This window comes from Tiliqua scincoides, chromosome 4 (assembly GCF_035046505.1).
Source record: "Tiliqua scincoides isolate rTilSci1 chromosome 4, rTilSci1.hap2, whole genome shotgun sequence".
Taxonomy (NCBI): Eukaryota; Metazoa; Chordata; class Lepidosauria; order Squamata; family Scincidae; genus Tiliqua; species Tiliqua scincoides.
The window spans coordinates 48,565,842-48,589,249 of NC_089824.1; the positions used below are offsets into that span (position 1 = coordinate 48,565,842).

The 23,408-nt window shown below is 41.8% G+C and overlaps 1 protein-coding gene across 1 annotated transcript in view; it reads left to right on the forward strand.

The window, feature by feature from the left end:
* PRKDC (protein kinase, DNA-activated, catalytic subunit) overlaps window positions 1–23,408 on the forward strand; it is a 121,630-nt gene that overhangs the window by 60,801 nt on the left and 37,421 nt on the right. Inside the window, exons 41-60 of the mRNA XM_066624419.1 lie at window positions 665–872; window positions 1,029–1,207; window positions 1,715–1,883; window positions 3,356–3,421; window positions 4,798–4,873; window positions 6,386–6,534; window positions 7,567–7,704; window positions 8,534–8,653; window positions 10,280–10,423; window positions 11,396–11,547; window positions 12,233–12,364; window positions 12,598–12,709; window positions 13,340–13,464; window positions 13,558–13,707; window positions 14,990–15,163; window positions 16,800–16,898; window positions 18,120–18,330; window positions 19,632–19,821; window positions 20,405–20,620; window positions 22,784–22,896. Coding sequence (XP_066480516.1) covers window positions 665–872; window positions 1,029–1,207; window positions 1,715–1,883; window positions 3,356–3,421; window positions 4,798–4,873; window positions 6,386–6,534; window positions 7,567–7,704; window positions 8,534–8,653; window positions 10,280–10,423; window positions 11,396–11,547; window positions 12,233–12,364; window positions 12,598–12,709; window positions 13,340–13,464; window positions 13,558–13,707; window positions 14,990–15,163; window positions 16,800–16,898; window positions 18,120–18,330; window positions 19,632–19,821; window positions 20,405–20,620; window positions 22,784–22,896 — 2,923 coding nt within the window. The remainder of the gene's footprint in view (window positions 1–664; window positions 873–1,028; window positions 1,208–1,714; window positions 1,884–3,355; window positions 3,422–4,797; window positions 4,874–6,385; window positions 6,535–7,566; window positions 7,705–8,533; window positions 8,654–10,279; window positions 10,424–11,395; window positions 11,548–12,232; window positions 12,365–12,597; window positions 12,710–13,339; window positions 13,465–13,557; window positions 13,708–14,989; window positions 15,164–16,799; window positions 16,899–18,119; window positions 18,331–19,631; window positions 19,822–20,404; window positions 20,621–22,783; window positions 22,897–23,408) is intronic.

The window sequence follows — 23,408 nt, forward strand, 5'->3', positions numbered from 1 at the left end:
AACAGTTGGCTGTCACACTGAGAGCAGTTCCATTAGGCCAGCGTGGGCTCTAGCAAGTCTCCGGAGGGCCAGAGACTCATTGGAGACTAGGGGCTCCCTGAGGGCCGGAGTCCTCGAGGGCCACAAGTGGCCCCAGGGCCGGGGTTTGGGCACCCCTGGGTTAGATGATTGAAAATTCAGTGTATATATCTAATGAGTCCCCTGTTCCCTGGTAGAAGAAGGTATTCCTTACATCTGGGGAATGCCTCCATGCCAGTCGAGGTATGGATGGCAGTTAACAGCTTCTCCGTTATGCATTTTAAAGTAAAACATATTTACTTTTAGGTATGTAATGCCCAGCAGTTTCTTTGGGAGTATACTCCTAAATCCTGACTTGCTTGTATCATTGTGTGATAGTGAAATCACTACCTAATACAATGTATGATTAAGGCCTCAGTCCTAACCAACTTTCCAGCCCTGACATAAGGGCAATGCAACTTTGAGGTAAGGATACAAACATCGCTTTACCTTGAGGAAGCTTCCATGACTGCCCCCCAAATGCAAGATGCAGCACATGCCCCACTGGCACAACTATGCCAGTACTGGAAGGTTGGTTAGCATTGTGCCCTAAGAGATTTGGAATTACACAGTGGAGTTTTAAGTAAGAATTTTTCATTTTCTGTAGGGGTCACTGTGACAAACAAGTTGTGCTGCTGGATACTGTGCACAAAATGTTCCAGAGCGAAACCCTTCTCTCAAATGCAGCTCGTCAAGCCTATGTCGATCGGTGTCTTCTCCTTCTTTTGCAACACTGTGCTTTGGATACATTGAAAGTTTTTTTAAGTAAGATTATTGTGGAGGCCATGGATATGCTGAAATCCAGGTTTACAAAGGTAAAAATTAGAGCCATGATTTCTGTAAATGATGGTCTTTGATAACTCACAAATCTTTTTAAAGAAGGAACATTTAAAGATATTTCAGTCTGAAATTGCTTCAGCGTTCGTGCCAGGCAATGACTGAGAACTTTGTTTTGAATATATTGTTTCCAGTCAAATGAACCTGTTTTTGAAATGCAACTTGTCAAGAAAATGAGCTACTTCAAGATCTTAGAAGTGATGTATTCACGTCTTTCAAAAGAAGATGTATATTCAAAAGACTCTCGGATTAATCAAGCTTTTCAGGGCTCTGCCTGTGTAGAAGGAAATGAACTTACAAAAACATTAATAAAGTAAGAATTCTTCAAGTCTTTTAAATCTGTGTATCTTTGTTTAGCTTAATTTCCAAGGTCAGTAATGCAATACATTGTCTTAATAATGTTCACAGATCTCTTCTTAGCTGGAAGTTCAAGAACTTCTTTAAAGTGAATAATAAATGTTTGGGTGCTTCCTGGAACTCTTTTCAGAAGCTTGTTTCAGCCTAAGGAGTTAGTATCATACCCTTACTGAGAAAAATCTATTACTCTTCCCATTTAAGTATTCTTGAACATCCAGCCTGAATAAGAAAGTTCTTTCTTTCTGCTCTGTAGTGCATTCTGTTTTGTCCCACTAGATATCCTTAGGTGAGATGTTTCCACACAGATTGAGTATTTTGCAATTGATGTTTCAACGGGTAGACCTGTTATAAACTACCAGCTCATTATTGGGGTTTTACTACAAGCCATTGTCATAAAATGTTTCAGTTAACCTTGAAGTGGCATGTTGCAAATGTATCACTTCCTGATCTGTTTTGATTCAAGGTCCTGTTATGATGCCTTTACAGAAAATATGTCTGGTGAAACTCAGCTGCTAGAAAAGAGGAGGCAGTATCATTGTGCTGCATATAATTGTGCAATTGCTGTTATTAGCTGTGTGTTCAATGAAAGTAAATTCTACCATGGCTTTCTTTTCACAGAAAAACCTGAAAAGGTATGTTTTTAATGACACTTCACCCCAGTGTCACTTTTTACTAGAACTGTACTGGTTCTTGTGTTTTAGACTCTAGGACAGTTGCCAGGTGACCTAAAAACCAAATATCCCAGACTCTTTGACCAACCATTAGCTGCTACGGGACATCCACTAAAATTGAGTGTTGGGCGGGTTAGGACAGACAAAAGAAAATATTTCTTTACTCAGCGTGTGGTCGGTCTGTGGAACTCCTTGCCACAGGATGTGGTGCTGGCGTCTAGCCTAGACGCCTTTAAAAGGGGATTGGACAAGTTTCTGGAGGAAAAATCCATTATGGGTTACAAGCCATGATGTGTATGCGCAACCTCCTGATTTTAGAAATGGGTTATGTCAGAATGCCAGATGCAAGGGAGGGCACCAGGATGAGGTGTCTTGTTATCTGGTGTGCTCCCTGGGGCATTTGGTGGGCCGCTGTGAGATACAGGAAGCTGGACTAGATGGGCCTATGGCCTGATCCAGTGGGGCTGTTCTTATGTTCTTATGTACCATATTGTTTGAACTAGCTTCACCCATTAAAGTGCTTATATCAGGGAAATTGGGACATGAAGGGTCCCCAGTGGCTCCCTGATTTGAACAGATGTAATAGGGGCTAGTAATTCGTTGCGAGGCAAAAGCAAAGAAGGCCTGTGCTGAATAGCCCAGCAGCAGTGTATTTATTGGATTTGTGCATGTGTAGTTCTTGAAATATCAGTTGTTACATTAGTATAATTGTTGAGAAGGACATGAAATAAGGAGAACAATCTAAAATATTTTACTATTAAGAGTAGCAACTATCTTGGTAGTAGTCTCTCACCATTCAGAACTGTCAGCATAAATGTATAGCAAGTCCAAATATGTGATTGTCTAGAATACACTCACTAATACAAATTCATATTTGTATTCAACAGGATTTGTCTAGATCAGGATTTCAATTTTTTTAATAGTAAAGATTATCTGGGAATTTCAGAACAGTCATAGCTAGAGTTACCTCTGACTAAGCTATGCAGCTAGTGGCATTGCTAGTTGGGGCAAGGGGGCAAATGCCCCAGGGCGGCGCCACTTTCCTTCCCCCCACTGCCACCTCTGCCTGCATAAGTGGGGGCCTTCGGAGAGCTGGGGAGGCTGCGTACTGCCTTCCTGGCCCTCTGAATGCCCTCTGAGGCCTCTGGAAGGCTAAAAATAGTTACTTCCAGTTTTTAGCCAAAAACTGGAAGTAGCAATTTTTGGTCTTCTGGAGGCCTCAGAAGACCTTTGGAGGGTTGGGGAGGTGGCAGGCGGCCTCTCCGGCTCTCTGAAGGCCCCCAGATGGTGGGGGGGGGGGCAGCACCCTGCAATCCTGGCCCTGAGGAGTTACTGGGACCAGGATCACCAGTGGAACTGCCTGCTACTTTCTGGTCAGCAGAACACATGCAGCTCAATCAGGTTATATATAAATATATTCTTTTGTTATCCAGAGTCTTCTTATTTTTGAAAACTTGTTGGATTTGCAACACCGTTATTTATTTCCTATAGAAGTTGAGGTAAGAAGAACTTTTTAAGATTTCATTAATATTCACAGTTCTGTTTTCTACTGCATAGTAATATATTGAATGAAGTGAAAGCAATCCCCCCCCCCCCTTAATTTTTGAGAAGGCAGAATAGGGTTAATTTCTTCTTGTTCAGAATATTTGTCTGCCAGAAGAGTACTCAACCATGCTAAGTCACGTGGCTGAGTCGTAGAGGACGAGAATCAAGGCATGCCTGGTTGAATTATTGCTCTTTTGGTGATTCATGGTAGCCTATAGATTCTGGACTTCAGGCAGGTTTTATTCAAGAGTACTGAAGTGGCTTCTGCTCTTCAAACCAAGCCAGATGGTGGTGAAGGTGGACCCCAAAGTCACATTTGCCAAACTTGTTACATAGTCTCTAGCATGATAGCTCTAAGTGTGCTCTGCAGAAATCTATGATTCAAATGTGGCATCCTGGTTATAGAGGGAGGTTGTTATTACTAGAAAATATAAGCCACTATTTACTAACTTAGATTATGGGGAGTTGAGAGATTATCATGGTAATCCATGATGTCCATTGATGGATGTAGTTGTCTAGTGACACCCATGAGCAGAGCAAGATTTAGCATCTCTGGACATGGCAATAACTAAGGAATGTGAAGAAAGGAATGTAACAGTCCCAAAATTTCCATCTTGACAATGACCAAGCTATAAATCCCTTTTGCTAGCTAGTGGGCTCTTCCTCCCCTTTTTTCTTTATTTACAACATGGTGCCCACTTCTGTAATTTACACACTTTATTGTTTAGAACAGCAATTCTCAAACTCTCTGGGAGTTTGAAAACCGTGATAAGTCTTTGTGGGGATGGGGTAGTGGTGGTGATGGAATTGCCAGAATGGCACTGCTGCCAGGGGCAGAGGAGCTTTAGTTTTACTTACCTTTGTCTGTACCAGCCTCTACAGATGTGAGGAGCCCTGCAGACCCCTCTGCAGTGAACCTTGCACCTCAGAACACTGAAAAAATATGATCGCAGCCTATTTCTGGTTTCATAATTACAACCTAGAAGGGGGTCGTGATCACATTTTTTTCCAGTGTTCTGAGGTGCAGGGAGCCCTGCAGATTGTTCTGCGAGGCTCCTCAAGGGCAGCACAGATGCAGATCAGTAAAACAAAAACCCCTCTGTCTCCGGTGGTGGCAGAATCCTGGCAATCGCGTCACTGCTATCTCTCCAACCCACCCCTTAGGGGGCAGAGACAGGGCTTCTCGGGCTGGTGAGTTGTGATTCACCAGTTTGAGAACAAGTGCTTTAGAACATTCTAAATTTGGTAGAGCTATAAGTTATTTATATTAAACTTTTTGTTAAGCTGCAAGAAGATTGGATCACTTTTGAATTTTTTTTTTAAATTCTAGGTTCCATTGGAAAAAAAGAAACGATACATTGCAATTAGGAAGGAGGCCAGGAGGGAAGCGATAAGTGCTGATTCAAGTATAATTATTTCTTTTTATTTTTAAAAGGCTGTGTTGATTTATTGATATAAAACAATCCATACATTTAATGGTTTACAGAGTAATATAAGCGAAAATTAGATTTCTGCACAAAGAGATTTCTGGCCCAATCCTAACGTTGCAAGCACCGGTGGTACAAGTGTACTGCCAGCGTTGAGTGTCACAAATGTGCCATAAAGGATGTTAGCGACATTCTAGGGATGGGGGGAGAGACTGACTCAAGAGGGGGGTGGGACATGTGGAGGCCTCCTGCGCTGGATCCTATGTGCAACATCGGGGTGCAAAACCCAACATGGGGCTTCTCAAGACTATGCCAGCAAAATAGGTGGTGCAGACTCAATTAGCCCCGTTGTACCGCCTGGGGTTTTCCTCGTGGGAAGGGGACAAATATTGCCTTACCCCAAGAAGACCTCCAGCAGTCTCCCTGGCCCTGCTGGATATAGCGGTAGCCATTTTGGCACTACTGCACCCAGTGGCGCCAGGCTGCTTAGGATTGGGCTGCCCTAATCTAAATGTCTGTGTTGGTAGAGACAACAAAGAGAGTGGAAGAATAAGATGAATCAAGTTTCATGTGCTTTTGCTTTGTTTACTTAGATACAGATATTATGGAAAAAGTGGATTTTGAGGAGGAAGTTAGAGGAGCAAGAAAGCTGCACTACATGAATGTTCTAGAAGGAAGGGAGTTCTCAGGATGACAGCTTCACTGAGCATTAAGTGATATTTTAAAATACAAATGCAGCTAATATGGGGACAGGAAGCATACTTTGCTTAGTAGGGCACTCAAAAATTTTTGATAGAACTATTTCCTTTAGTTGTTAGAATGTTAGTAAATAAAAAGCAATTTTAATACCCTTTGAGTGCTGAGCTCACTAATGTTCACCATGCCTTAACTGTGTTGAAATAAATGTGACAAAGTAGTTATGACTAACAAGTCTCTGAGTTCAGTATTTGTGTGACTACGGCTTGTGTGTGTGTCTAAGATTTGTGTGATCTTAACCTGTGCTAAAATAGGTAGACCAACTGGTCTGCACCATATCCAGTGCAGGTTAGGAAGTGGCTGCTGCAACAAAATAGCTGGTGCAAATCAAAGCAGCCTGATGTAACACTGGACTGGCAGGGAGTGGGGGTTAGGAACTGGCCTAAAGTTGCCAGGGCTGGTCCCATCCCCACCCAGACCTCGTCTGCCCACCAGTTCATCACCCCCATTTTGCCCTCCTGCCACCCTCTCCAACCCCCAGTGCTGGCCACCCTCAGCCACCGCAAACTTACACCTGTCATGTAGGGATCCTGCACTGGGATCTAAACATCTAACTTACTGCTTTATAGATAGGTTTGATTGATTGGCAGTAATGTGGTGCATGAAACTAGTTTTACTTAGACCAGAACACATGCAAGGACAACTCTGCAGCAATACTGTCATTTTGCTAGATGGCCAATTTTGCAATCCTTGATTAATCTTCTAGTTTAACCAGATTACATCTTTTTTCTTTAGCTGAACCACGCTATTTGGCTTCTGCATCATATATGGTGGATAGCAGCCTGAGTGAGGAAATGAATCAATTTGATTTCTCCACTGGATTGCAGAGTTTTTCATATAATTCACAAAATCCTACTGCCTCTAGTTCCCAGTTCAGGAGAAAGGTGACTTGATTTATGTATTCTGTGGGGAAACTACAAGTGTGACCATATTTTCCCATTTTTCTTACATTACTGTACTATTATGGGTTTCCAATTTGAAAAATACAGGTTGAGCATCCCTGATCCAAAATCTAAAACTTTTTGAGCGCCATGACACCATAAGTGGAAAATTCCACACCTGATCTCATGTGATGGGTTAGTCTCATGCACAAAATTATTAAAAGTATTATATAAAATTATCTTCAGGCTATGAGTATAAGGTGTATATGAAACATAAATGAATTTTGTGTTTCATATTTAGACTTGGGGTCCATCTTCGAGATACCTTATTGTATATATGCAAATATTCCAAAACTCAAAAAATCCAAAAGCATCTGGTCCCAAGCATTTTGGATAAGGAATACGCGACCTGTAATCCATTTATAGTGCAATCCCAAGAAGTAAATTTTATTAATTTGATGGGCTTTACTTTCAAAGTGTTCATAGAACTGCAGCCTCTGTGACCTTAATTGTGTATGCTTGTTCATAACAAATATAAGATCATCACTAGTATGAGCCACTTCCCCAGGGTGGGCCCCAACACCCACAGTGGGGCTATTTGAGCCCACGCCAGTAAAATCACTAGTGCAGTCTGAGCAATCTCATGTTGATGAGAAATCAGGCCCAGGAAGAGGGACAGCATGCTATGAGAGTTGGTCTTGCCAATCCCACCCCTCCTCTCTTCTAGCCCCTTTCTACCCCCTCCCTGCCTCTGTTCTGCTGTCGTCACCCATGCACCCCACCTGCCCAGCGATAGCTTACTTGCTCCATCAGGCACTCTGCTTGGATCTGGTGCTGGCAGGCTGGTGCAGGCGTTAGCACCGGCACAAGGAGTGTCTGCGCTGTTGTGACGTGCTTTCTGGTATGTTTGTGACAGCTTGCAGTCATTCCACTGGCACTAGGCAGTTTGGAATTGCACTGTAAGTCTAATTTCAATGTTTCTTTGTTAAGCTAACATTGCACCTTTGGAACCTAATCCTCTTGTTTTTTAAAAAGGAGACTGCAGAATCTGTGGTTCCAGGCGATGTTATGGAATTGGAAATGGATGAGCTCAACCAGCATGAATGTATGGCCTCTATGACAACCCTGATCAAACATATGCAGAGAAATAACATCACACCCACTGTTGAAAAAGTCAGTGTCCATCAGAATGTTCGTATTAGTTAACATGTATCTTTTCCAAGGCCTTAGGGTTAGGGTTAGGGTTAGTAGGATTTCTAGTAGGATTGTCATTGTTCAGCAAGTAAAGTCTATGGAAGTTCAGCACAACTTCTAAATGATAGTCATCTTGTAAAGTCTTCAAACTGTATTTATTTGAATATAGAGTATCTGTAGCCAATACGTTCTTATCCTATCCATAGTTTGTCTAGTTGAATTAGGAAAGATCTCCAAGAGAAAAGGGATGTGTGTGTGTGTGTGTGTGTGTGTGTGTGAGAGAGAGAGAGAGAGAGAGAGAAGTCCTGATGGTTTAAAAGCTATTGTTCCAGTACTAGAAAGTGCGATTTTATACTTCCTGCGAAGTATTTGTGACATGTTAATTTTTTACTTGTGAGCAGTTGGTGTGCGTGTACCACTGAGCAATCAAATAAGAGACACTGGCTCACTCCTTTGATTATTGGCTTGTATGGGATAGCCTCCCCTCCTTGTTACATTTGTCACTGCTAACCATCAATTCTAAATCCAAAGATTTCCAACTTCCATATCCTAGTGGTGTAAGAAAGCCTGTTCCATGAAATACTTGCATCTTGCATTAAGTAGTATTTCAATTTGATGATTTGCTTCTTAGGACATTACGCTCAAAGTCTTCGGAGGTTTTCTCCTAATAGTGACACATTTAGGGTTAGGTTGATATTAGGCGGAAACCTTAGGAAAAAAACGCTAGAGCTGTTTCCATATAGTTTTCTAAAATGCAGTTTGCAGTAAATGACTAACAATGTAATCTATGGTATCATTTTGTCCGTAGGGTGAAATTTCACCAGCCCTTCCTCCATGGATGAAGTTTCTGCATGGCAAACTGGGGAATCCATCAGTACCACTGAATATTCGCCTCTTTGTGGCAAAGCTCATTGTGAATACAGAAGAAGTGAGTCAATTTTTGGTATTGCATCATAAATTATAAATGTTTTTGTTTTAAATTATTTATGTTATAAATGTACTAGGAAGTACAGTGAGCAGTGGTTCTCACCCTTTTTAGCCCAGGACCCACTTCTGAGAATGACAATCTGTCTGGGGCCCACCGGAAGTGCTGTCAGCAACCTGGAAGTAATGTCATAGCCAGAAATGACATCATCAAACAGGAAGTGACATCACTGTTATGTCAGAGCCAGAAGTGATGTCATCAAGCAGGAAGTTCTTGCCTAGAAACTCAAACTGTAAATGACAAGAGACAGTATTCCAGCTCAGAAGCTTCTTCCAATTCTCCATGCCCTCGCTACCATTGCTATCAAGCAAAAAATAAAACATCTGGAACAAAATATTTGTGTATTTATTTACTACTGTTTTTATTTCTGTATTTAAAAAATCTCAAGCTACTTCTTTTATTGCGCTTGAAATTAACAAACATTGATGTGGCTATTGATACTGTGCTCAGCACTAGCCAGAAACAAGTGCACCCTACTCATGCACCTCAATACAAGAAGTAGCTTGAGCTTTTGTCAATAAAGGAAATAAAAACAGTACTATCCCCCTCAGAAGGAAGATAAGCAGGGACGCTTCCCCTCATCTCCCCCAAGCCTAAGCACGTCTACTCAGAATTGACTCCCATTATTGGCAATGGGGCTTACTCCCAGGTAAGAGTAGAAAGAATTGCAGCCTAAGAGAGAAGTAGGAAGAGGGGAAGGATGCACATCAGAGAAGCATCTGGGGAGCAGCACTCTCCCTGGGTGCTTCCCCCCCCCCACATGCCAGGCTTGCCCTACCCCCCCCTCGGGTGCTCTCTTGGCAGCCAGGCAACCAGGGATCCCCCCACACCCCAGCAAAGATATAAAGAGAGGACATGCTAGCCAGGACAGGAAAGGATCGTGGCTTCCAGGCGATTTCAGAGAAGGAGAGAGGTTGTGATGCAGAGGACGAGAACGGCAGTGGGGTGGTGGCGGCGGCAATGCTGCTTTCAAGTCAGGCTCACAAGACGGGGGATCACGTGGGTCTGCCTCTACTCACCCAAGCTCTGTTCAGGTCTCCGCCTACACTCTGCAGCCCAGTCCAGCTGCGGGGGAGGCGGGAGAGCTGCTCTGTCTTGTAACCCTGAGACAGTCCATCCCATCAGGGCAGCCAAGCTGACAAAGGTTGGTGGGGAGAAGCCTGGCTGGCTCATCTACGTCTCTCCTGGTCCTTCTTTGCCTGCAATCCAAGCCTGCACTCTGCGATTGGCCCCCCTGAGGGAAGCCTCCAAGTGCAGAGGGAGGTCCAGCTGGAAGGCAGCAGCACGCTTTCTGGGGGAAAGCAGCACACTGCTTTCTTTGCGTATGCACAAGCCACTCATAGTTACGTCTCAATGCCGGGAAGCTTAAAATGGCACCGCCCAGGATTTGCCCACTTCCAAAATGGTGCCGCTTAGGTCTTTTGCCATCTTCCAAGATGGCTGTGGCCAGCTTCTCACGACCCACCAGAAATTGGATTGCGAAGCACTAAGTGGGTCCCGACCCACACCTTGAGAACCACTGTTCTAGAGTGACACTTGTACAAATTACTTTTCATTTTTCTTCCCTAGGTTTTTCAACCTTATGCGAAGCAGTGGATAGGCCCCTTGTTGCAGCTGATTGTTTCTGGGGATAATGGAGGAGAAGGGATTCATTACATGGTGGTGGAGATAGTAGTCACCTTGCTTTCCTGGGCTAGTATTGCTACTCCCAAAGTAAGGAACTGCAGAATGTATTTTAATAAGAATTTGGTGTGAGGTGGAGGTGTGTTATTGCTTACTGATGAAAGCTGCAATACTATGCATTATATCCTATGTTTATCTGGGAGTAAATCCCATTGATTATGATAAGACTTACTTCTGAGTAAGTGTGCATAGAATTGGGCTGTAAGGCAAATAGCTAGTTAGTTTTCTTCTCCTTGAAATAATCAGTTTTTATTAAGAAGCAACTCTGGAAGTTTAGTGCCATGTATTAAACTGTTAGTAGCACTGTCTGAAGAGACTCTTTAGGTGAATACATGTATGCTACTCACACTAAATGTAAGTTGGTAATGATATTGCAAGTCTATTTTATAAGGTATTTATAATTTAAACTGTGGCAGTCCTATGTAGATTTGAATAGTTCAGTGCTGTTCAGCTACAGAAGAATTAAGTGACACAGAATAGGTCACTTGTTTTAATTGTTGTTTAATTGTATGTCAAATACACTTGTTTAATTGTATGTCAATTTTTTTAGTATTGTTTTATCATTTTATTTGTAAACCACCTTGAGTGCCCTTAGCAGGGTAGAAAGGATTCTTCTCTTAATGTGAGCATATAGGGTTAATGTTGTTAAGTTGAAGATGGATTGCTGGAATGTGAAACAAACTTCCATAAAAATATTTTGCTAGAGCAAACTGAAAACATAGATAGCTTACTACATAGAAAGGTCAGCTCAAATTAATTCATGCATGTGTTAAATTCTTAAGGCAAAGCAAGAAATGTACCACCAGTGCTACTATTTAACATTTCTAAAAATGTCTACAGTGTGTCCAACAATTTTGTTTAAACTTACCACAAAGACTTGTTATTAATGTTACTAGATTGAACCTTGCAGTTTCACTTTGCTCATTGTCTGTGACCTTTATAATCAGTCGCACGTTCTGGTGTGTAAAACAGCAACACTGCTTTTTGATTGTTTCATGTTAGGGAAATATCAAGGATGAAATTCTAGCTAACAGGTTACTTGAATTCTTGATGAAGAATGCATTTCACCAGAAAAGAGCGGTGTTCAAACATAATCTAGAAATTATCAAGACTGTAGTAGAGTGCTGGAAAGACTGTCTCAGTATACCTTACAGGTAAATAATCTAATAAAAGTAAATGTATCAGCTGCAGTATACAGCTAGGGTAAATGTTGAGCTTTACCAAGTACCAAATCTTGTTGTCAACTGCTTGTTGAGTAAATTCCAACTTATAGGTTTACTCATTGCCATTTTTCTATTGTTATGAAAATTACACAAATGAGAAAAATGAAACCCAGACTGCAAAATAACCTACTGAAATGGAAGGTCAGTGGGTTTCATGCCCTTAGAAGACCAGACAACCCAAAGGGAAAACTGGGTGTTGGGTTGGTCTTTATAGGGACTTGAATCCAGAGAGCACTGTTCCTCACATGGAATGGAGCTTTCCCATCCTGTGCTGCAGCTTCTAGCACCCCCTATAAAAATTATCCTGTGGTAGGGGACTATCAAGAATATTGTAGAACATTCCACAGCTCTCTGGATTCAAGTTCCTATTAAGACTGATGGTGGGGAACTAAAGGAGCTGACGGTGGGGGTGAGGTAATGCTGAAATTAAATCTTTCTCATGTGAGCCAAACTGCCGTTTGCCTTTCCCCGCCCCTCCTCTGGATCCAACCCATAGTTTTTGAAAATATTCAACTTTATGAACCTTGAGCATTAATTGTGAATTAGACCATTTCTGTTTCTTTCTAGAGTTGTCAATCTGCAGTTTTTCTTTATATTCTGTTTTTGTTTGTTACAGGGTAATATTTGAACAATTCTCTGGTGGAGATCCCAATACAAAAGACAACTCAGTGGGAATTCAGTTGTTAGGAATTGTTCTTGCTAATAATTTGCCTCCCTATGATCCTAAGTGTGAAATAGACAATGTGAGGTAAGAAAAACAACTGTCAACTTTTCTTTTCTAAGCAACCTACAGCCCAATCCTATGCATGTCTACTCAGAAATAAGTCCCATTATAGTCAATGGGGCTTACTCCCAGGAAAGTGTGGATAGGATTACAGCCTAAGAACAGCCTAAGCTTTAAAGACAATTCTTTGCAGTGTCATCACTGTGGAAGACATGTTTTTCAGATATACATATTTGGATGTTTCTTATTTATGCTAGATATTTCCAAGCTTTGGCTAAAAACCTAGGCTTTATACGTTATAAGGAAATATATGCAGCTGCAGCAGAAGTCCTGGGACTGGTTCTTCAATATATTGCTGAGAAGGAAAATGTGAGTGCTGACTCTCTTATATTATTATTTACATATTATAAATATGTTCTATAGTTGATCACTAATCAAAGAGTTTATTTTCTAAATATATTGTATGCTATTTTATTTTTAAAGCTGGCACCTAAAATGCATATTATGGCATACTTTTAAAGCTCCATTTGTATTTAATCATCATCACGAGTCCCTTGAATTTCAGTACTAGTGAAATGTTCTGAAAAGAAAGTGGAAGATAAAATAAATATTACTGTAATAAAATGTAGGAATTGCTATGTTATATCTCAGCAAAGGCCATCTAGTTTAGCACTCTATCTCTAACAGTAGGCAGTCAGAGCTTGAGAAGAATATAAGGAAACCATTGTTGGTTGTAGTATTTGGTAGAGAGAGGGATTCTGTCTCTAAAATAGTTCCATTCTTACTATTCTTATTATTATACGTAGTTAGTAACTGATCAGTGTGTGAATTCTCCTGAAATTATATAATCCTAGAAAAAGATATGCCTGGAAATGCCGAAAGCTCAGCCTGTTGTTCAAAAATTCTAGTATACTACTGTTGATATTACTAGAATTTTTGACAGCAGGTTGAGCTTTTGGCATTTCCATGTATATAATGATGATATATTCAATTTTTCAGATATTTGAAGGTCCAGTTTATGACTTAGTCATAAAACAACTACAGCAGCATCAAAATTCCAAAGATGACAAATTTATTGTCTGCCTGAATAAAGTGACAAAGTCGTTTCCTCCACTTGCTGATAGGTACGTTAGAACTATGTTTATCCCATATTGTATATTCAGTTAAGTAGCTTTATTTATAACATCTTGCTCCTTCTGGTTCTTGGTCATGCACAGATTTATGAATACAGTGTTCTTCTTGATACCAAAACTTCATGGGGTGATGAAAACCTATTGTCTGGAAGTAGTAATGTGCCGTGCCGAAGAAATTGCTGACCTGTACTTACTGTTGAAGAGCAAGGACTTCACTCAGATTATGAATCACAGGTAAGGAAAGGTGTAACTAACCCACATTTCCTGTCAAGTCCTAGTGCATATAGTACAGTTGGTAAACATTCCTGTACAAACCCCATTCATATAAAGGAAGTTGAACAAGTACTTATTTAGGGGTGTGGTTTTTTTGTTTGTTTTTTGACTGGGAAAACAGAGGCTACTGGCATTGAAATGCTGGCCTTGTTCTATTCGAATTCTTCAAGGAGGAATTTTCCACATTCAGTAAAGGTAAATCTGTAAAGCCTAGCTTTGTTGCACTTTTTCTGTATCTAAAGCCATGCTTCTTGTTGATAGCATTGAATTGTGATACACTTGGGGCAAAAAAAAAAAACAAAACCCAACATCATGTATACACTGAAGGGGTCTGAGCTGTCAGTGACAAACCAGGCAAAAAAAATCTTGGGAGACATGATACATAGTTCAATGAACGTCAACTCACTGCGTAGCAGCTATGAATAAGGCAAATTCCATGCTTGTGTTCTTTGGGAAAGTGAATAAGACGGCTAGTATTATAATGCCTTTGTACAAATCTATGGTGTGGTACAGAGTATAGTTCTGGTCACTACACTTTGAGGAGATTGTGAAGTTGGAAAAGATACAAAAGCAGGTAACCAGAATGATCAGAGAACTGGAGCATCTTTCTTATGAAGAAAGGCTACAATGTTTGGGACTTTGTAGTTTGGGGAAAAAAAACAATTAAGGGAGAGACAGGACTGAGACTTATAAAATGTTGCCTGGTATTAGAGATTTTTTCTCCCTTTCTCACCATGTTGGTACCAGGGTCATTCAGTGAAACTGTTTGGCAGGAGATGTAGAATGGACAAAAGGAAGTACATCTTCATGCGGCATGTAATTAGGCTGGATGATGGAGAGTAGCTGGGGTGGCTTTAAAAGGGGATTAGAAAAATTTATGGAGGACATATCTATCACTGGCTGCTAGTCATAACTATGCGCTACCTCTGGGTTCAGCAGCAGTATGCTTCTTAAGTACCTGTTGCAGAGGAGCCATGGTGGAAAAGAATTCCTTTCTCTTCTGCTTGTGGGCTTCCCAGAGGCAGTGGGTGGGCCACTGTGGAAAACGGTACTGGACTAGGTGGGCCTTTGATCTGATCCAGCAGGACTTTTATGTTCTTCAGTGAATACAAATCTGTTGAATAAATGCATCTCTTGTAATTAAAAATAAAATTTCTAAATGTTACTCTTTAATTGTCATTTCTGCAAATTACTAATATTAAAGAATAATGGAAGCAGTGTAGTTGTTCTTTTTCTTTCTCAGAGATGATGAGAGACAAATAGTTTGCTTAGATATTGTATTCAAGATGTTACCTAAACTGAAACCAGCGGAAGTACAAGAGCTTCTACCTACCATAACAGGCTTCATCTCTCATCCCTCAGCATTATGTCGGGGGCGAATGTATGACATTCTCATGTGGATATATGATAACTACAGGTAGGAATTCATGCACAGTTATTGTTAACAATGTTTCAATCAGCCTGGCTATATGTTCCATTGATCATGTGAAAAGTAGCTCCTTTTAGTAAGCCAGGCTCTGTTGAGAATTCTGAATCTTTCTGGGAGACAAGTAGAGTCAGCTGTGCTGGAAGAATGGTGGCATGTGAACGAGACCGATACAGTAACAGTGGGTGTGTTAATCCCCATCAGTAAGGCGACCTTTTCCCTATTCATTTCCTGTTTTCAGTGTTTGTGGGGTGCTGTCTTGGGCTAGTCTTCTCTTTAGTGACTGAGACTTACAGCTCAATTCTATGCAGTGGTGGCATAGTGAGGTTGCCAGGCCTATATTGTATCTAGTGCTGCAATTGAGCAGGCAGGAGGTCTCTTCAGTAGCACTCCAGCCTACTCAATGAGGCTGCTTGGTTCTAGTCAGCTATATAGCTGGCACAGAACTAAGTAGTCCTGTGTAAGGCCAGCAGGTGGTGGAGGCCTGGTCCACCATCCCCTGCATCCCCACCCCCTTCCTGGGCCTGATCCACCCCATTCTACCCTTCCCCACCCTGAAACACTGCCTCCAGAATGCCGCCCCCCCCCACTGCCTGGCACAACACTGCTCCAGTGGCTAGGATGAGGGACTTACAAGACGGCACTAACTGTCCTGCCAGTACCATTTAATCTCTCAGTGTCTGAAAGCACTTTACAGCACTTTTATGACACCCAGTGCCAGCGCTGTGGCTGCAGTGTTGGCATTAACAGCCTATAGGATTGGGATCTTTGTACAAGCAAGTACAGAAGGCAGAGGGCTGAGAAGATAAGGGGGGGGGGAGGTACAAGGTGTTGCTAAAAAATTGACTGATAAAACCAGAACTGAGAAAACCAGTCTTAGGGAAAAGGACAAACTGTGAACTGAAGACAGAGGCAGGAATTTTGAGGGAGCTGAGAGCTTGGAAGCAGGAATAGCATCCAGAGGCAGGGCGGCTGACTGAAAAGGGGCAAGTGAAACCTAAGGAGAAAAATGTGTGGAGGAGACTGAAGGAGTGTAGAAGTTCTTAGGAAAGCAGACAAAAAAGGTATGGAAAACCTTCACAGTAGGCCCAGCCAGACAAGGAACTTGGGGAGACAAGGAGATTAGCCATTAGAAGTTATCTCATTGACAGTTAAGATCTTGAACGTCATTCAGTTGCTTGTGTTTTAATCGCATGACTAGTCGCATAGGCTTTACTGAATAAATGTTGTGCATATATGTTCGTAGGTTTTCATGGCCAGCAGTAATCCAACAATTTGACATATATTTATTCGGGTGAGAAGACCATGGTTGTGTCAAAGAATTAGAATCCATGTTGTTAAAAAAAAATCAACCATTCCATTCATGGCACTCATTTCTGGGCTGCTCCCCGTAAAGGGGAATGGCCTATTTCTAGTTCCCCTGATGGGTTGTGGCCCACAAGTTTGGGAACCACTGATCTAGAGAGAGATTCATTTTGTGGTATTGTGATTTCCATGTTGTATATCACTGTTCTGTACGTGTGTGTGTGTGTGTGTGTGTGTGTGTGTGTGTGAGAGAGAGAGAGAGAGAGAGAGAGAGAGAGAGAGAGAGAGAAATTGAGTTAATTTGTGTTTTCTTTTACATAAGGGATCCTGAAAGCCAGGCAGATCCAGAGTCCTCAAATGTGTTTAAAATAGTAAAAGAAGCTTTACTTCAAGGATTGATTGATGACAATTCTGGACTACAGTGAGTAATATATATTTGGTTGAGTGATGCAATTGAAGTTCAAGTGCAAAATATTTTTGTTCCAAGCATAGGTCATAAAACTCAATTTTTATAGTGAGATTGTAAAGATGATTTCATTCCAATGAACAAGCTTGCAAGCTTTGTTACATTGCCTATTGAATAGTAGCACGTCATGAAATGATTCACACTTTTGTTTCTGGAGCATGGATTTAAAAAAAATACTGAATTTATTTGCAGTGGAAGACTACACTTTTTAATCCTGGAGTTTTAAAAGATTTCATTAAAGCAAAGGTTTTCTTCTGCCTTGATTTGGGAATATTGAGTTTTGAAAGTAGAGCTTTTCCAAGTTTGGGCCTTCTCTCTTTTGGGGGCAGTATTTCCTCACAACTCATTCCAAATAAGCAATTCTACTCAGTAGTCCAAACATTTTTGTTCTAACAAATAAGAAAGAAATTCTGCTAGTAAGTTTAAATTCCCATTTTCATGTGATTGCCTTGATGAAGATTTAAAAAAAAAAATTCTGATCTTACAAGGTTAATGAGTGAAAAATATATAATCCATATGGCTCAATCCATTGGGTCAGAGTCCTGGTGTTGTAAAGTGCTTTTTGACAGTGCACATAGAGAGCCACTGGCACAAAGCAGCAGCAGCATTGGAAGCTTGCTGCCACAGCTGTCAGTATGCAGGTAAGCTGGTGGGGGAGGGGTGAGTTCAGGTGTGTGTGGTAGTTAATAGGGCGTACTGGGGAAGAAACCAAAGGGGTGTGTCTGGGAGGGTTGTATCCAGCTGCGGTCACACACACCTGATCTTACCCCTATTTTCATGCCCACCTCGCCCCCAGTTCTCCTGGGACTTGCACCAGCTATGTAGCAGGTTTAGGTCCGAGGAGACCCATATGTGATCAAGCAGCCTACCTGGAGTAAGTAAGAAATATTTACTAAAAAAAATATTTTTATTTACCTCCTGCAGGCTATCCAGTTCTCCCCCCTCCCCCCATCATCAGAACATGCAGCACAACCTCCATTGATGCAGCTGCATGCTAAAACACGGTTGGGGATAGAACTGGGACTGCAGTCTAAAGAGACATTGTTAGTACATACCATTATGTTTTTTTCATTGTGTTTTATCCTGATGTTAAAAACCATAAGAATTCTTTTAGTTTGACATTATTGTATTATGGCTCATTTTTCAAACAAGCATGTGTATATTTTCCTTTTACAGATTGATTGTTAGGAATTTTTGGAGTGATGAAACTAGATTACCAGCAAATACCCTTGATCGTATGTTGACTTTGTTAAATTCTTTATACTCGGCCAAAATTGAAGCTCAATATTTGAGTTTAGCTACTGATTTTCTGCTTGAAATGACCAGCAAGAGCCCAGATTACTCCAGAAAAATGTTTGAATATCCACTTTCAGAATGCAAATTTCAGGTGAATTTATAGTGTGTTGTGTTTATAATAAGGTAACATAGGATAGTCTTCAATATTCATAATCTTAGACTAGGGCAGGGGTTTCCAAGCTCCTCCAAGGGAATTGGGAAACCTCTAAGCTGTTGCTGGGGAGGCGGGTAGCAGGGGGGAGTGCCCTGACAGTGCTGTAGTGATCATGGCACTGAGGGGAATTACCCCTCTGTGAGTCTCCCTGCTGCTGCACTGAGCTCCATTCAGCAGTCGGAGCTCGGATCACAAACTGGAATCAGTGCAGCAGAGGGGAGGCTTCTGGAGGGGGCTGTGAGCGTTCAGGACCCTCCAGAAGGCTCGCGATCCCCCAGGTACATTTAAATCCCCGAGTCCCCATGGCGCCATGATCATTGCGGTGCCATCAGGACATCCATTCCTGGGCTGCTCCCCAAGGGGGAATGGCCTATTTCCATTTCCCCTAGTGGGCTGCGACCCACAAGTTTGGGAACCGCTAGTCTAGAGGGAGATTCATTTGGTGGTATTGTGATTTCCATGTGTTCATTCTATGCTCTAAAAGAAGTAAGCCATCCATACTGGAGGGCTTAGAATTTTGATGTTTATATTGGAATAATGTGATATTATTAGAAAATAAAGTATATCTTACCTGCACTAGCCAGTGCTGCTGGGCCGGCGCAGGCCTTCTTACTGGCCCAGCTGGCTCCTGTTTTTACCTTATGCCGTTTTTACCTTATGGCATTTTTGCAACACTTGGAGCTGGCGCAAGGATAGCTGCCTTGGCTCACAATATGGTTAGGATTGCGCTGTTAGTTAAAAAACTGAATGTATTTTATTTAGTAATATCATGTGTAGCCCAGTCCTCTAGATGTTTGTTTTTAAGCTCCGTTTAATTCAATGGAATTTATTCCCAAGTATATTTGCCTAGGATTGCAAACTTAATATTACAGGCATGCCCCCTCTGCTTATCCTGGGCCTCCCAGAGCCTTATATAAGGCATTAAAAACATAACTTCCGGTTTTATGAAAAAAGCAGAAGTGACTTTTTCACCTAAGGCTCAATCTGAGCCTTACAGAGTCCATGAACGGACATGTACGGCCTCTGCTGGGCTTAGGAGATGAAGGGAGTGGAGGTCCTCTTTCATCCAGAGGGGGCACCTGTCTGAGGTGCATATTGGGGGCCCACAAACCTGATCCGTGGATAAGTAAATCCTCAGATACGGGATTCATGGATATGGGGGCCCCTGTACTTATATTGTTATAATAGAACAGTGATGAGGAAAAATGCTTTCAATTCTTTTTATTTTTCATCTCTAGGATTTTGCTGTTGATGCGGATTGGCGTTACCGAAGTACTGTTCTTACTCCTCTGTTTGTGGAAACCCAGGCTTCCCAGAATACCAGCAGGTATCAGCTGCAAGAAGGGTCCCTTTTGGCTCATGGAACTATAGGTGGTCAGCTGAGGGCTACCCAACAAGAATATGAATTCACCCCCACACAAAATTTCAGTAAGTGTGTGTGTGAGCCCTTTTAGATCTATGTACCTTGTAAAAAGTATTGATAAGTTTCAGTTTTCGTGTTGACTCTGCCTTCCTCAGTGTCATTATCTAAATCAGTGGTTTCCAAACTGTGGGTCAGAACTGGTGGGTCCCAATCTGATTTTTGGTGTGTCGTCAAAGTGTGATGGAAAGATCAGATAACTAATTGCCTCAAGCCCTGAGGCTATTCAGAGTTCAAATATTGTAACTGCTAATTACCCTGCAAAGAGCTCAGCTCCTGACATTTGTAAGCATGTGTAAATATAGCGAGATAAATGTTTCAGGATCTTTTTTCGGGTTATTACTTATAAGTAAATAAATAAAATATTTCTTTCTAGATCTCCTTTTTTAAATGTCTGGTAAACCTAGGTGGGTTCTGATAGAGTGTCATTTTAAAAAGTAGGTCCCAGTGCTAGAGTTTGGGAACCTCTAATCTAAATACTTTGGACTGTAACTGAATTATAAACAAAAGTATAGTATTTGAAAGAGGGAAAGGGCAACTCTTGTTTATATGTGTTGTGCCTTGTATTTTGATATTTTCTTCTTGTTGCAGGTGGAAGAAGCTCTTTTAACTGGCTGAGAGGCAGTAGTGTTGACACCTTTGCAGAGTACACTGTTCCTTCATCTTGTGAATCCTTGTCTTCATCAATGCTGCTCATTAAAAAGCGGGCTGATAGATCGCAAAGAGCTGCGCTCAAGCCATTAGGTTCCAATTTTGGGGGAAAACGGCTGGGTTTACCTGGAGATGAAGTGGACAGCAAAGCTAAAGGTATTGCTGCAGTTTATACATTTTTCCCCTGTGTGAGTGTTGCCTTGTACCTTAATGTCTGTTGAAAGACACCTTCTTTTACACAAGTGGCTTAAGGCCCAGTCCTATTTGGACGATGCGCTAACATCACATGGATGCCAGTGCAATGTCTGTCGTATCCTAAACCTCTCTAGGCAATGCCACACCAGTGCAACCCTCCCAGTAATGTTGGTATAACCCTTCCCAACAATTCTGAAAGCATCCATGGAAAACCATGTACAACCTGTCACCCATGGCACTGATGGAAAGATTTTCGGATTCTTGTCATTAAGTCAATGCTAAACAGGCACAGACCTTTTTAAAGGCGTTTAAGAGGCTTTATTTAAAGCTATTTACAAAGTTATACAAGCCAGATAAATTCAGTGTGGACACAGGCCTCTTTCTTAGATTCTTAGGGAACCACACCCAGAACCTCATATTTATACTTTGAAACAAACAAGACACCCATGTGACACTGCATGTCACTTCCACCTCCTTTTTGAGCATACTATGACACTGGTGCCTGGTTCCAGCCCTAACTAGAAAGTTATTTTACCCTTCTAAGGCAAAGTTTATGTACCACAACTTTGGTTACACAAGACCCTGGAATTTTCCTTTTGGGAAAGCTATGACGTGTATGTTCTCTTTGTGCAGGTCAACTTGACATAATGGCTTCTCCTGTCCTTTTTAACAAAAACAGTCATCCTTTTCTTGGCTCTTATTTCAGTTATTTTTCTCATCTGAAGAGAAGTTAGGTTAACCCTCTAAAATTTCTATCAGCACTCCCATGGAGAAGTTCCCAACATTGGCCCATTGTCAGCATGATGTCCATGTGCCATCAGTGTAATATCCAAGGCAGTCTCCCCTGTAAGTTGTGTGGCCTTGTAGCTTGTATTGAAGCTGTCAGGTTTTTGGCATCCCAGGCTTGAGATCATTATTAGTCAGGATGTGGCAGGAGGCCCTGATATCTGGGCCTGAAGCAATCAGCAAAGCAGCACCTGTTGCAGGTGGGAGTCATGTGACTTGGGGAGAGATGAGTGCTGAGTCACGTAGGCTATGAAGGAATGGTGCAATGCACCACTGGACAGCCAATCAGAGTGAGTCACAAGACTGTCTTGTGACTATGAGGTTGCCCTACTCTGATTGGCCGGCCCCAGTATGTATGGAGGCAAGAACAGACACCAGATGTGGGTTGTTGTGGTGGGGTTTCTGCTTGTCATGCTGCTGGTTTTTATACTGATTTGGACTGCCTTATCGTGACTATGACCTGCTTTATCCCTGACTTCTGGACTGTACTTTTCTGCCTGCTCCTTTTACCAGTACATGCTTCTGCAACAAACAAGCCCGTGTCTACTTCTTTGGCTCTGTTTGGGATCGCCTGCTTCTTGTGCTATCTCCCTATGCTCCCATGCCATTCTGCTATCGGGAAAGCAAGGGCTATCCTCCCCTGCTGACCTGGCAGAAGCTTATATCAATAGCTTGTATCAAAGCCCTTTGCAACTCACAATTGTAAGGCTGCAGAGCTTGGCAGTGATGATGATGTCACTACTGAGCGCTCCAGATGCTGACAGCCATTCCCATGCAGCCACCATAGTATTCTGCTCAGTCAGCAAAAAAATAGAGGGAACATTAAAAACATCCAAAAAATAGAGGGAACATTAGTCTAGTGAGCCAGTCACAGAGTAGGGGGTCAGGGACAGATGCAGGACCAATGAGCACTGGGAATGAGTAGCACAGTGACAGACACCTGCACTAACTATGAGGAGGTGCCACAAGGACAACACAGACAAACATGACATTAATGAAGGAAACTAAATGTATGCTTTTATTTATTTATTTATTTATTTTATTTTATTTTATTTTATTTCCATTTCTTCTTCCATATGCAAGGCTGTGCAGATGGAGTTCCCCGGTGGCCTCTCAACCAGCCACTGACCACTTAGTTTCAGCAAGTTTGATGTATCTTATTCCTTCAGACCATAGGCTCAATTCTTCCTCTGCATAAAAAAATCTAAAAATTTAGATGGGACTGTCACCCATGTTCTTGTTCAGGGCTTATAATAGAATTAAAAAATCCAAGATCTTTTAATCAGAAATAGATTTTTATCTACAAATTTAAAAGACATTTCCTCCTGTATGTATTAGGTATAGATGAACGGGCTGAAATTCTGAGACTGCGGAGACGCTTCTTAAAGGATCAAGAAAAGCTCAGTTTGATTTATGCAAGGAAAGGTGTTGCTGAACAGAACCAAAAAAAGGTGGTTGTTGTTTTTGTTCTATAAATTGTAAATGGAAAACTTGATTGTCATTGAGAAATTGCTTTGTGGATAGTCATAAGAACATAAGAACAGCCCCACTGGATCAGGCCATAGGCCCATCTAGTCCAGCTTCCTGTATCTCACAGCGGCCCACCAAATGCCCCAGGGAGCACACCAGATAACAAGAGACCTCTTCCTGGTGCCCTCCCTTGCATCTGGCATTCTGACATAACCCATTTCTAAAATCAGGAGGTTGCGCATACACATCATGGCTTGTACCCCATAATGGATTTTTCCTCCAGAAACTTGTCCAATCCCCTTTTAAAGGTGTCTAGGCTAGACGCCATCACCACATCCTGTGGCAAGGAGTTCCACAGACCGACCACACGCTGAGTAAAGAAATATTTTCTTTTGTCTGTCCTAACCCGCCCAACACTCAATTTTAGTGGATGTCCCCTGGTTCTGGTATTATGTGAGAGTGTAAAGAGCATCTCCCTATCCACTCTGTCCAT